Raw genomic sequence first — 12,987 nt, forward strand, 5'->3', positions numbered from 1 at the left:
TATAACAATAAAATAAGCTTATACTGAGCTAATGGTTTAAAAAAGAATGCTGCTTTGTATTAGCATTGCTCTATGGGGTACTATTTCACTGCAGGCAATGAAACAGTATCCCACATCTTTACTAATAACCAGAAATTATAATTTCAAATGGAAGTAAACATAAATATTGTTATATTGAAAATTCATAAACAAAAATATCAACAAATAAAAATATAAACATAAATTATAAATAAAAGCATAAACAAATTATAGATAAATATATCAACAAAAATGACTTTTTTCAATAATTTAATGATTAAGAGATAGCACAAGAGCAATTCTTTGAAGACTAGATTTCTTATTGGTGATATACTGAGGGAAATGATGTTCATGGTATTCACTTTTGTTGCAATCAGAAATCAGATATGCAGAATTTGTTAAAATTTGACTAATCACTTTCTCAACTTTGTGTTAGCATTGAGAAATTTAGGAATGTTTTATTATTTAAATTTTAATTCTTCTATAATTAACTCTGTGGGTGTGCAAAAAAAAAAAAAAAAAAAAAAAAGATTTCAACAGGCAGATGGTGCTACTAAGTAGTCCTACGTGCTTAAATGTTCACAGCATGGTGACTGTTCAGTACACAATTTATTTAAGAAGCTTTTTCTTAAAAATACTAAATGCACCGTTTGATTGTCTTGTAAAGCGTGGCATGACTCCTTTAAAGCCAATCAAATGATTCTGATTGGCTTTAAATTTAAATTTGATCAGCCAAATAAAAAGATACTTTATAAGCTTGCTTTAAATTTAAATGCTTAAATTTAAATTGAAATTTTAACTGTCTAAGACAATTTAAACTGTCTGCAACTCTTCTTTGCTAAATACATTTTTGAGAAACAATTCTGTCTGTCCACTCTTCAAATAAGTTCTCCTTTATGTTGCTTTTTCCCCCACTTTATCACACACACAAAAAAAAAACCGCTTTTAGTTCATTCAAATTCATCAGGAGGGTTGTTACTGAATCTTGACATCATGTCAAAACACTTTGCTTCCAATAAAAAGTATGAGATACTCTGTGACTTCTGAAATGAAGAAAAAAAAAAACTGCTGCCTTCTATTAATAATTGAATATAAATATTAGTCTAGTTTTTCAGTTTAAGAAGCATAAATAGATGACAGTACAATAATTATTCCAGCACAGTGGCAAAACAAATTTTATAACTGGCAACAGTGAACTGCAAAAAGTTAAGGATGAATTCAATTAAAATAGTCTGTCAATGACAAATTCCCAGAAGTACTCGTAAAGATAGAAATGCAGAGATGATGTAAAACCTAGTGGTGAACCAACAGCACACCAATTAAAGAAGTTTGAAGACAAAATTCTATTTTTGCTACAGCTATTTAAAGCCGAGAAAGAAGCTTAAAAAAAAAAAAAACACTATACTCCCCTCTCTCATTTAGATCCAAGATTTTTCACAAGTTGAATCACTATACATAAATGCAACAAAATTTAGGAATGCTAATCAAAATAACTCATTCTGCGAAGACCTAAAAGCTTTGTACATGTTTCAATGTGCAATAAACATTCACTATTATTGACAGAGACCTATAATATTCCCTGTCAATGGAACATTATTGTCAATATTTATTGTAGTTTCCATTTTTTAATACAAAAGATAATGTAAATATTCCTATGTTGATAATAAAGGAGCATTCCAATCTGTGCAATGGAAAACAATTTATTTTTCTTAAAAAGTATATAGAAAAATAAATATCTATTATCTAAAAATAGAAAAAGAATGATATTGTTTATAACAACAGATGTCCCATAGATATTTTCTAATGTACTTCTACAATGTGAATTGTTCTCTTTGTTTCTTCACTCTTCATGGTTAGAGAGCTACTAAAAGGCCTATAATAGTGCTTTATCAAGTTAGTTACCGAAAGCAGAACTCTACTGAGAAAGTTACTGGAAACTATTCTCAGTTCAATCGCTCTTAGTGCTCATATGCAGAGGAGGTCTTTCTGGTAAATCTATTCAAACTGCATCATAGCATTGCTAACTGACTTAATCTCTAGTCAGTAAATTTACCCAAAACACTTTTATTTCTAATTTTTTGCATCCTCTTCACCTAAATTCCATGCTACTACAGAATCAATACTATAAAACATGGTGAAAAACACTGACCAGTTAATATGAGAAGTAATAATCTCCAGTTATCAGTTGTTTCAGTTGCATAAAAAACTATATTTAAAAATAGTGTTTGTGTACATCACTTTTTACAATAACTCTTATTGAAATATCCTCCAACAAGCCCAGCTTGTTGGAGGATGTGACTCTGTAAAGATTTAAAACTGCACACCATAAAATAAAAAAATAAAAAAGCACATAAATATGATGCATGCAAACGTGGAGTGTGTCAAATCTACAAATGATGCAAAACTTATGAATACCTTTGCAATGTCTTTCAAAAGCATCACCTGAAGTATTAAATCTTGATTAAATAAATCTGTGTCTATAACCTTCAGAAAGTGGAGGTCTAAAGGGTAGAACACTAATAATAATATATAAAAAGTATTCCATTTCTATTACTTGACTAAACTATAAATCTAACCACAGTACATTTTTTATTAGACTAACTTAATGCATTAACTTTGGGACTTTACTTCTTTGGCATAACTATTATTACAGTTTTAAAGAAAGTGGCAGGTCAAAACTAATCTTAAGGTTTTTGAACTATCACTGGCTTTTTGAACTTAAAACACACATCAACATAAATTTTAAAATATAACTGGTATGAGTGTGTGTGTGTCTTTTTTCCTGACAATACATACACACACAAATATAATTTATGAGTGAATCCCAGGAAAGGCCACGCCAACTTTCTACTCACAGTTCATCTAGTATCATCAGTGTGCTCTGCCTGTTGGAAAATTCAATAAATAAATAAATAAACTTTCTGTTTATTCTCTGGGACGACCATATGGTCAGAGAAGTTCATAAGACAGAGAGAATATAAGAAACAGCACCATATTTAGTAGGTTTGAACTACGGTCACTCGAAGCACCACTTACACGCCCTCACACCTGACCATTCAGTTATGGTGGCCATTATTAACAAGAGGTAATGAAATACATTTCTATGATTTGTTCTCATTAATTGATTTTATTAGACATTTTAGTGTTTTCTTGTTGCTGGAGAGTCATACTTCTTGGGCTGGTTAGGTACACTTCTTAAATAGAATTATACTGAAAATTGTCTCTGATGCTGCTATGATTATTAATTAATACTGTTTTAAATAAAAAACAAAAATCTCTGCAGATTCCTGTTTAAATTTTTATGTAACTTTTTTTAAGTGCTTAATGTAGTTTTGGAGAACAGTTTAAATAGGAATTTGCAGAGGTGCTTGAATTATTTTGTAGTTGTAGAAGGCCACAATCTCTTTGCTTGCTGGGCAGAGAACTCCCTGAATAAAAGATTCTACTCAATTTACTGGACTGCAGTTATTTGCACTAAAAGGGTACAATTACAATAGACAATGCAAATTAAGTTCAGGCAGTGCATCCTTTCCTGGAATTTTACTTATAGTGTTTTCATATAAACATGCTCAATTCTTATAGCCTCTACAAACAATGAAGAAATATCTAAAAACAAATAATTTTATTCACTTATGTGAATAAGCTGATTTTGTTTATTCACATACAAATAAACAAACGCTTATTTGTTTATTTAAATAAACTGATTATTAGTTTATTTGTTAAGAGCACTGAATAAAGCACACAGTTTATTTAAATTATATAACAACTGAATATGAATTAAAGTAGTATACTAACTGAAACATTTAACATCATTGAGCTAATGGGCATAATTTCCTTTCATTGTATGGTTTACTTCCACTGTTATTACAACTAGAAGATAACCATGTTAACCAGTAAGACCACACAAGATTACAAGCAAATATTTAAAAAATCACCGTAGACACAATATATAACAATAAAATAAGCTTATACTGAGGTAATAGCTACTTTGTATTAGCATTGATCTATGGGGCATTATTTCACTGCAAGCAATGAAACAGTATCCCAAATCTTTATAAAATTTGAAATTATAATTTCAAATGGAATGAAACATAAATACTGTTACACTGAAAATGGCTAAACAAAAATATCAACAAATAAAAATATGAACATAAATTTTAGATAAATATATCAACAAAAATGACTTTTTTTTTCAATAATTTAATGATTAAGAGACAGCACAAGAGCAATTGTTTGAAGACTAGGTTTCTTATTGGTGATATACTGAGGGAAATGATGTTCATGGTATTCACTTTTGTTGCAACCAGAAATCAGATATGCAGAATTTGTTATAATTTGATTAATCACATTCTCAACTTTGTATTAGCATTGAGAAATTTAGGAAATGGTATATACATAAGTTTTATTATTTGAATTTTAATCTTCTATATTAACTCTTAAGTGGATGTACAAAAAAAAAAAAAAAAGTATGATCTCAGCAGGCATATATGCTTAAATGTTCACAGCATGGCAACTGTTCAATATTTCTTACTGACATGAAGTTTTTAATTAGGCAATAAAACTATACAAATTTTAAGTGTAAAATGTAATTTTTGCATTCTTAACATTTTTTTAAATAAAGATTTCAGACCTAAGTGGCTGTTTTGGAGTGCTTTTTGCAAAAGTGACTAGTGACTGAAAATGTTTATAACACACCTGCATATTAATAATTTTAGTAATTTTTTCAAAAAATATGTATACTATTGGCACTGCAATATAAAATTTAAAGTTAGGAGCCATACAAGTTATTTTATTTTTTTATAAAATCAGCTCATTTATATTTTTTAGAAAAATACATTTTTCACCCTTCCATGTAACTTCTTCCTGACATAAACAAATGAACTAAAATAGTTTCTCTTGGTTGTTTATAGTAATTATATGCATTCTGATAAAGATGAGTGTTAAAGATTCAACTTTATTTAAACATTTATTTTCCTGCATCACTTGTAACTTCAAATGTAACTGAAAATTCTCTAGCAAATTTCTAAGATGCCTATTCATTATGGACAAATAGCAAAATTGCCTCTTGTCACATGTTTTGTAACTTTTCTATATCAGTGTTTGTAATCAAGAATTATGAAATAATGACATTGCCAAGCTTGTAAACAAACAGAGGCATTTCATTTTTGAGTGCATTTGTCTTTGTTGTGATAGCTGGTAAAAAAGATGACAAAAAAAAAAAAAAAAAGAAAAAAAAAAAGGGTACTAGATTATACTTGAGGGAACTGAGGGTCTTCAGTGGTAAGGCCATGATTTTAATGCGAAAAATTGCTGTGAACATATATGGGCCACAAAACATCCTTGCATGCTCACTTAAAGAGTTAATCCTCCTCCAAGTTTTTCTACAATTGTATGTGGCAATTAATCAACTGTAAAATGTAAAACAATTGATAAAAAATAAGGTCCCTTATGAAGTAAAAGATCATAAATTACAAACAAGAGAAATAATACTTAATTACAGCAACAAATACTTAATTCTATAACTGAAGCAAAAATTTCACACATGAAATACTTATGTGGCCTTCCTAATGTGAGTAATAAATAAATAAATGATGTGGGACCATAACCAACGTGTATAAAGAGACAAAGTTACCTATTTTGGTTTCCAAATATTACAATGCCCATTACTGTACAAAAGTGAAAAAATATAAACAGTGTAAAATTATATCACAATTGTCATTCCCTAGTTATAACAGACAAAATAAAATGTGCTTATAAAAATAAATGTTTTTTAACATGAGGTGCAAAACAAGCTACAGCACTAAAATTTTCATTTTATATTACTTTCAATATAACTAAGAACAAGCACCAAAAAAGTGTTCTGCACATTTCTTGAAGTGGATACAATGAGATGGCAGCATACATATATACAAGCATGCATACATGTACATGAGTGAAAGCACATCTAAATATATCTATATATACATCCTACAGTGAATCCATAAATATCTTATTATATACCAAATAAATTTGCATTCAAGCTGCGCATGATGTGTGATGATATATCTTTTCTATACAAAGTTCTCAACTGTGCAGAAGTCAACACGGACAATAAAAGGCACAGGACTAAATCAGATGTGATTAGCAATGCATAGTAAATATCTTCAAAAAAGTTAAAGGCAAATCTATATATATAAGATAAACCAGTCATACTGCAAAATAGCTGGTAAGAACAAAACATTTTGATTAGGGTGTAGCACACTCAAATAAGTGCTAAATGCTAAGTTGAAATATAAAATTACACATATGTGCCCTTCCTTCAGATTTAGTTAAATAGTTACATGTGAACTGCATACATACATATACACATACTCGCACATATACAATATACACACACTTATAAGAATATGCAAGGAAAAATGCAGAAATATATATAATTCATATATACACAAAAATGTATAATTATACACATAAAAGGCATATAGGATTAGAAATATGAGATATAAAATAATATACAATATGATTTTAAGTACAGTGACTAGATTAATGAATAAATATCACAGAGCAACAAAAAAAACTTTAAATGCAGAAATGTTTCATTGAAGCTGTACGCACTATATCTGTCAATGCAGCAACCTGATTCTTACTCTACAGAACAGCTGCAAATATTATACTGCTTCACTATCTGTAAAGAAAAGATCATGCATATCAGTTTGAGATATCTATTAAAAAAATGAGATACTGTTTAAACAAATTACAATTACACTTTAAAGGAATAGATCATACAGCAAGAATAGATCATACAACAAGAGCTACATATCACTATTTACCTTCCTCATCACACAATTTACATGTGTGATGAGATAAGCAAATTTTTATGCATATTTTTAATATCTGTTGTCATTAACTTAGGCCCTGAAGTCGAAGTGTTTGGAAAGGCAAAAATATTATCCAGGTTTTGTGGGTCTGAAGCCTATACAATTTTTGGGCTCTCTTTAAGAAAAAGAATACAAAATTATGAATACAAAAATTATGTACAAAAGTGAATATTTATTTAGAATGAGAAAAGAAATCACAACAAATTAAAAATTAAAAAACCTGACAAATATCACAAACATCACAAAATCCAGAAAAATAATATTTTTATTGACTGCCTGACACACCTCTAATACTTTTTTCCCCTACATTTTTTGGCTGCATACTCTTTGATTGTCTCTTCATATGGTGATTTTGTAATATTTTCTGTAGAGAGAATAGAAAGATAATTCAGTATTTCCTCTAGCATGGTTGATCGAAATTTTTTATTATTATTGATAGTTTAGAATAGTTTCTTTCAGCTTCACAACTCGTTATTGGCAATTTCATATAAATTTCTAGAATTGTTGTAAAATTTGGGATTTCAAGTATTTTTGTGCAGTGACTAATTTTAATTAGTCTTTGAATTGACGACACTCATTAACCAGTTTGTTGCCAAATTCCTTGTTGTAGCAGCGTATTTTGAGTTTGTTATCTTTGTCGATGCCAGTATTTCGTATCAAACCAGAGTGGAAAAAGATTGTGGTTAAAATATCTTATTTTTGCAAATTTTATAAAAACATATTACTGTGTGAACATTTTGCTAGGGGCCCCTTCCCAAGCCTGGGAGGGATCCTGAAGCTTAAGCTTCATGGTAAATCTGCCTTTGCTTTCAGATAGTGTTCAGGAATTAAAAAATTCCTAATGCATTCAGCTGATATCTCATGGTTAAATTATGAGCTGTATCTTTCAAAGAAGTATTTTGGAAACATGCAACACATGTTAAATCACAAATTGGAATACACAATGAAATGATGGGCTACTTTGAACTGGCTGGTTCTAATTTTAAATATGTATTTAGCCATAAAATTTGACTGTACTTTAACCCTTAACATGTATAAGATGTAATGAATAGTTGTATATTTTTAAACTTTAAACATTAAAGCATAAAATTAAGATAAATATTGATATGATAACATTGACATGATAAATTAAGATAAATAAAAAAAAAAATATATCTAATTACATTAAATGAATAAACTAAGATCTGTAAACATTAACCATAAATGGAAATGCCAAACACTATGAGGACTATTGTAGAAAAAAGAACACCACTTATACTATGAAACTAATGCAACAATTAGGATTATGGTTGGAAAAGTGTAGTTCTGCTACCAAAGTATCAAAATACCCTAGCAAAAAAAATTAAAATAAAATTATAAAGATAAAAAAAAAAAAAAAAAAAAGTTATAGTGAGACTCACCACTAGCTGTGCACAACTCCCCACCCAGGGAGCTGCACACTCACACCTACCAAGGTGAAGTGCCACATCTCCAATTAATGGAATAATATAAAGACAGACAACCTACAAGAACTGCTCCTTAAGGGAACATCAGCCCTTATGAAATTCAAAATATTCATATTTCAGTTGTTGACTGTCCCTATATGATCCAGATGCAGAATTAAAAAGTAATGAATATACTGAACTCAAAAATATAAACATAACACATGGCATGGCCACTGCCTTGTCCAGGTCAAACAAACATGACAAATGAAAAGCAAATTTATATATTAACTCTGTCAATCAACAGGTATAAACCAAATGAAAATTATCCAAGAAAACCAAATCATAATAAACAGAATTAACATAAATAAATTATTCAATTATAATAAAATTCATTAAGTTAAATCACATGTATAGTTAAATTAAAACATAATAAAGAGAAATGATCGTAAGCAGTCAAACTAAAAAGGAAGGCGACAGAGGGAGGGAGGGAGGGATAGAAAAAACACACCAATCAAGAGATGGGATAAAAGAAAATGAAGTGGACTGCATTAGTTTTACACCCCACATTAAAAGTAACTTTATTACAAAGACGTGTGGGTATATTGTAAAAAAAGAACACTGCACAAAACTAATGCAGCACATTAATACAATTAGGGTTATATTTGGAAAGGTATCATGATATTCTAACAAACAAATTAAAATAACACACTTCCAGCAGTGCAAACTCAAGGGTCCTTGCCCAAGGAGATGCACCCTTACGCCCACCATAGAAAGTTTTTAGTCATAGTAGTTACTGAAATCTGTATTAAAAACTGAACAATTCAGTATTATTAGGGTACTACCTTGTGGGAATGAAACAGTTTCATGGAGGAAGAAAAGTTTAATACAGTATATATTTGATTATAATTTGACTATTAACATATGATGGAGCAAAAGCATAAGAAATCATGAGTGCTCAATGCATTATACTATTCAGTGCATACTGCAATTTCTCAAAAATTCCATGTATTATTGTTGATTGGGTACTCACAATGATAATCTGTGAATATGCAGGGTAATGATTTCTTGAACTGCCTGTGTGACAACTTCTGAAGGTAGATATATTTAGCATAAATGGGCAATAACATGCTATTGTATGTGCTGTATACTAACACATACAACTTTGCACACTGAAACCATGTTGCTAAGTATAGACAGAATTATAAATTTACAATTAATTATTTTTTGACAATGATACAGTCAATAACTGTATTTACTGCACTCTCTCACCTTAATACTTAGCTATGTCCTTGCTCTTCTTTGTAATTTTCAGTGCATTTATTCATATTTTTACCTTGGCTATTCTAACCAAATGAGTCACCCATCTTTAGACCTTTTCAAAGAAGCTCAATGTCTTTCCTTAAATGTGACCCCCAAATCTGGACACTGTTACAAATGCAACCCTGCCACTGTTTTGTATAATGAAACAATAACTTCTTTCTCCTTAGATATAAAGGTATGGTAATTCACTGATAAGACCCTGTTTGCCTTCCTGGCTGCTGGCTAACCTTCATGCTTTTATTTCCCAAATGTAAAAACTTACATTTGACAGCATTAAAATGTAATTACCACTTCTCTGACCATCAAAAATGCCTGTTCACATCATTCTGAAAAAGTACCAGCCTGACTTGCCATTCATAACTACCCTCTGATCATATCGGTAAATTTCAACAACATAAAAAAAATAAATAATAAATAAATAAATAAATTTTCTGTTTATACTCTGGCACAACAACCAAGTCAGTAGAGTTTACAATACTCTTTATTACCTCATCTATATCATTCAGTAAGATCTGAAACAAGAGTGGCCTTAGCATCAAACCTTTATGGATCCAACTCATAACCCTAGTTCACTGAAGACTATATTTATAACAACCCTCTGCTTTGTGTCCTTCAGTCAACCCTTCAATCTGATCTGCCTCAGGATCCTGCCTGTAACCACAATAGATGCTAGCTTGTACAGCAAGCTCCCATTTGGAACTATGTCAAATTCTTTAACAAAATTCAAGTACATGATGTCAAAACTGTTTCTTGCATTCAACTTCTGTGTAACCACATCATACAGTGAAATGTTAGTATAACAAATTCGTGCAGGCAAACAAAATATTTGTCATAATAAAATTTCATTACAGTGAAAGGCAGTAAAAAAAACAAAAAAAAAAAAATGTTTGAAAAATAAAATGCCTGAACGATTCATACATATTAGAAAATAATTGTACCTTTGTACCTTAACACTCATACTGCAGCCTAGTTTTCTGAACTTCTACAGCATGTCAGTCACAATTGTCTGAAGACCATATTTATAACAACCCTCTGCTTGTGTCCTTCAGTCAACCTTCAGTCAAAAAAAATTGCGCACTACATTTTTAAAGCCAGTCCAAGCACATCTCTTTAATGAATTCTTGAAATATAGAGTTCAGCAGCAGTTGCGGATTTGAGGGCCAACAAAAATTCCTGCTTTGATTTTGTAAGCAATAGGAATTTAGTGCAACATACTTGAAACAATTTCCATCTTTATTCAGGGCTTGGATGAACCCTTTCATTAACCCTAGCATTATATGCAGAGGAAGTAACAGTACTTTGTTACAATCTACTAGTTCATCTTTAATGTTATTTGCATCTTGGTAGTTACGGTTTCCTTTCCGATGGACGCTTCTTGCTTGACTACCCCACTTGTACAGAAAGCAAAGCATTTTTGTTTTGCATTCTGTACAAGCAAGAATAGTCAAGTTGTTCGCTGAGTAGCAGACCAATAACTTTAAAATCACCACACACGCTAACCAACCACAATCCATGTAATGAATTTATTCCAAAAGAAGCTTAACATTTTCATAGTTTTCTTTTAAGTTTGCTGAATGGGATAGAATGGATGCATACTTATTTCGGCTAAGGTAGAGAAAGCCCACATGAGAAGCATGGAAAAGTTTGATGAAATTTACCGATAAAAGTACTTTGTTGTAACGGCATTTGTATCGTAGCTCGCTCGGTAAACAGATGGTGGGTGTTATCAGTCTGGAGTAGAAGTTGAATCCCACAGGAGCTTGAAACCCTCCCAAAATGGAGGGGGTAATAACCTGACCTTTTTTTCTTTAGAATCATGAATCATATTGGAAGTTCTGGCGTCCTAAATAATGTTCGTAATGTAGTTTCACAAGTAAACTTTTTCAAAGTTTGCCATACTTCTCGCGTGGGCTTCCTTTACCTTTGCCTTTTTTTTTCTTAATAAACAATTTATCCACTAGTCCACCAATGATTCTAAAGAAAAAAGGTCAGGTTACCCCCTCCACTTCGGGAGGGTTTCAAGCTTCCATGGGATTCAACTTCTACTCCTGACCAATAACACCCATTGTATGTTTATTGAGCAAGCAACAATACAAATGCAGTTACGGCAAAGTACTTTTACTGGTAAATTTCATCGAACTTTTGCGTGCTTCTTGTGTGGGCTTTCTTTACCTTCGCCCTTATTTCCATTATGAAGAACTCCTTTGAGGCTTTGCTTCGATAAGTCAATACATAGCCTCAATTCCATTGCTTGGTAGAAAATTCCAAAAGAGTTCATAACTGCAGGAATGATATTGCAATATAACATTGAGCTTTCACTGAAAAAAATGGGGAACCAATTATTTTTTATGATGTTTATACCATGAAAAGGTTGCAGTCTTGATCTTAAAAGCACTGCAGATCTTTTACATATATTTAAATCCCTTGTGGGATCGTAGCATTCAATGTGTGTAAATAGCTGTGGCCCAGAGTTGTGAAGTTCTTCATCAAAATAGTTTATATCATCCTCTAGGTTAGAAATGTCAGATTTGGGATGTGATGGCATATTTTCAAGAACTAGCAGAGGTGCTACTGGTAGTTCAGGCTCATAGGGTACTGGCCTTATAAATGAAGTAATGTTGTTGATGTAAAGAATAATGCCCTGCTTGTTATTTGCATTATAACCTCCTACATCTATGGAGCAAGAGTGGCAGTCATTAATAAGATCCTAAGCTTCCCCTCCATGCCATAGGATTGAAAAACGTGGCTTTCTTCTTACACTCCACAATTGCAAGCTCTCCACATATGTATGGCACACATTATGAGACCAAATTTTTATCTTGGTCACCTAATTTAATTCCAAAATATGAGGCACATGTAATGAACTAATGTAACAAAATATGAAAATCACATTAGAAGCAGCTACTAATTAGCATGACTGCATTAGAAACCAACTGGATGCAGAAGGAACACTTCACAGGTTTATACAGATACCAGACTTGCAGGTCTACACACATCCAGGAATGTCTATACCTCTTAGTCACATTCAAGTTCTAACATTCAAGAGAGCAAATTTCTATGTACTTAATTATCTGCTTTTTCAAGATCAGAATCCTAAATGCAGGTTCTTGTTATTTTCTTGTGACTTCTATAAATTCTTAGTGCAAATATCTGATTCTGGTATCCCGTTTAGCCTAAAACCTGAATGCTCTCCCCAAAGTTGCATCCAAGACTACTTCTAATCTCTCTTCCATGGTAATTGCATAGCAATGGAAGCACACAATCGGGTTGCAGGTTTGTATAACCAGGTTTCCCCACTAATGATATGTTATGGGTGTTAACTTTCACTTTCCTCAAAGAAGGAATCATCTACGGGTCATCAAATACAT

The 12,987-nt window shown here is 31.3% G+C and overlaps 1 protein-coding gene across 1 annotated transcript in view; it reads right to left on the reverse strand.

Moving 5' to 3' along the window:
* Positions 1–6,602: 6,602 nt before the first annotated feature.
* LOC150086841 (uncharacterized) overlaps positions 6,603–12,987 on the reverse strand; it is a 57,465-nt gene continuing 51,080 nt past the window's right edge. The window contains exon 5 of the mRNA XM_090371615.1: positions 6,603–6,682. Coding sequence (XP_090227741.1) covers positions 6,666–6,682 — 17 coding nt within the window. The 3' untranslated portion in view covers positions 6,603–6,665. The remainder of the gene's footprint in view (positions 6,683–12,987) is intronic.

The sequence above is a fragment of the Mastigoproctus giganteus genome, chromosome 4 (genome assembly GCF_048544385.1).
Source record: "Mastigoproctus giganteus isolate SK-2022 chromosome 4, ASM4854438v1, whole genome shotgun sequence".
Taxonomy (NCBI): Eukaryota; Metazoa; Arthropoda; class Arachnida; order Uropygi; family Thelyphonidae; genus Mastigoproctus; species Mastigoproctus giganteus.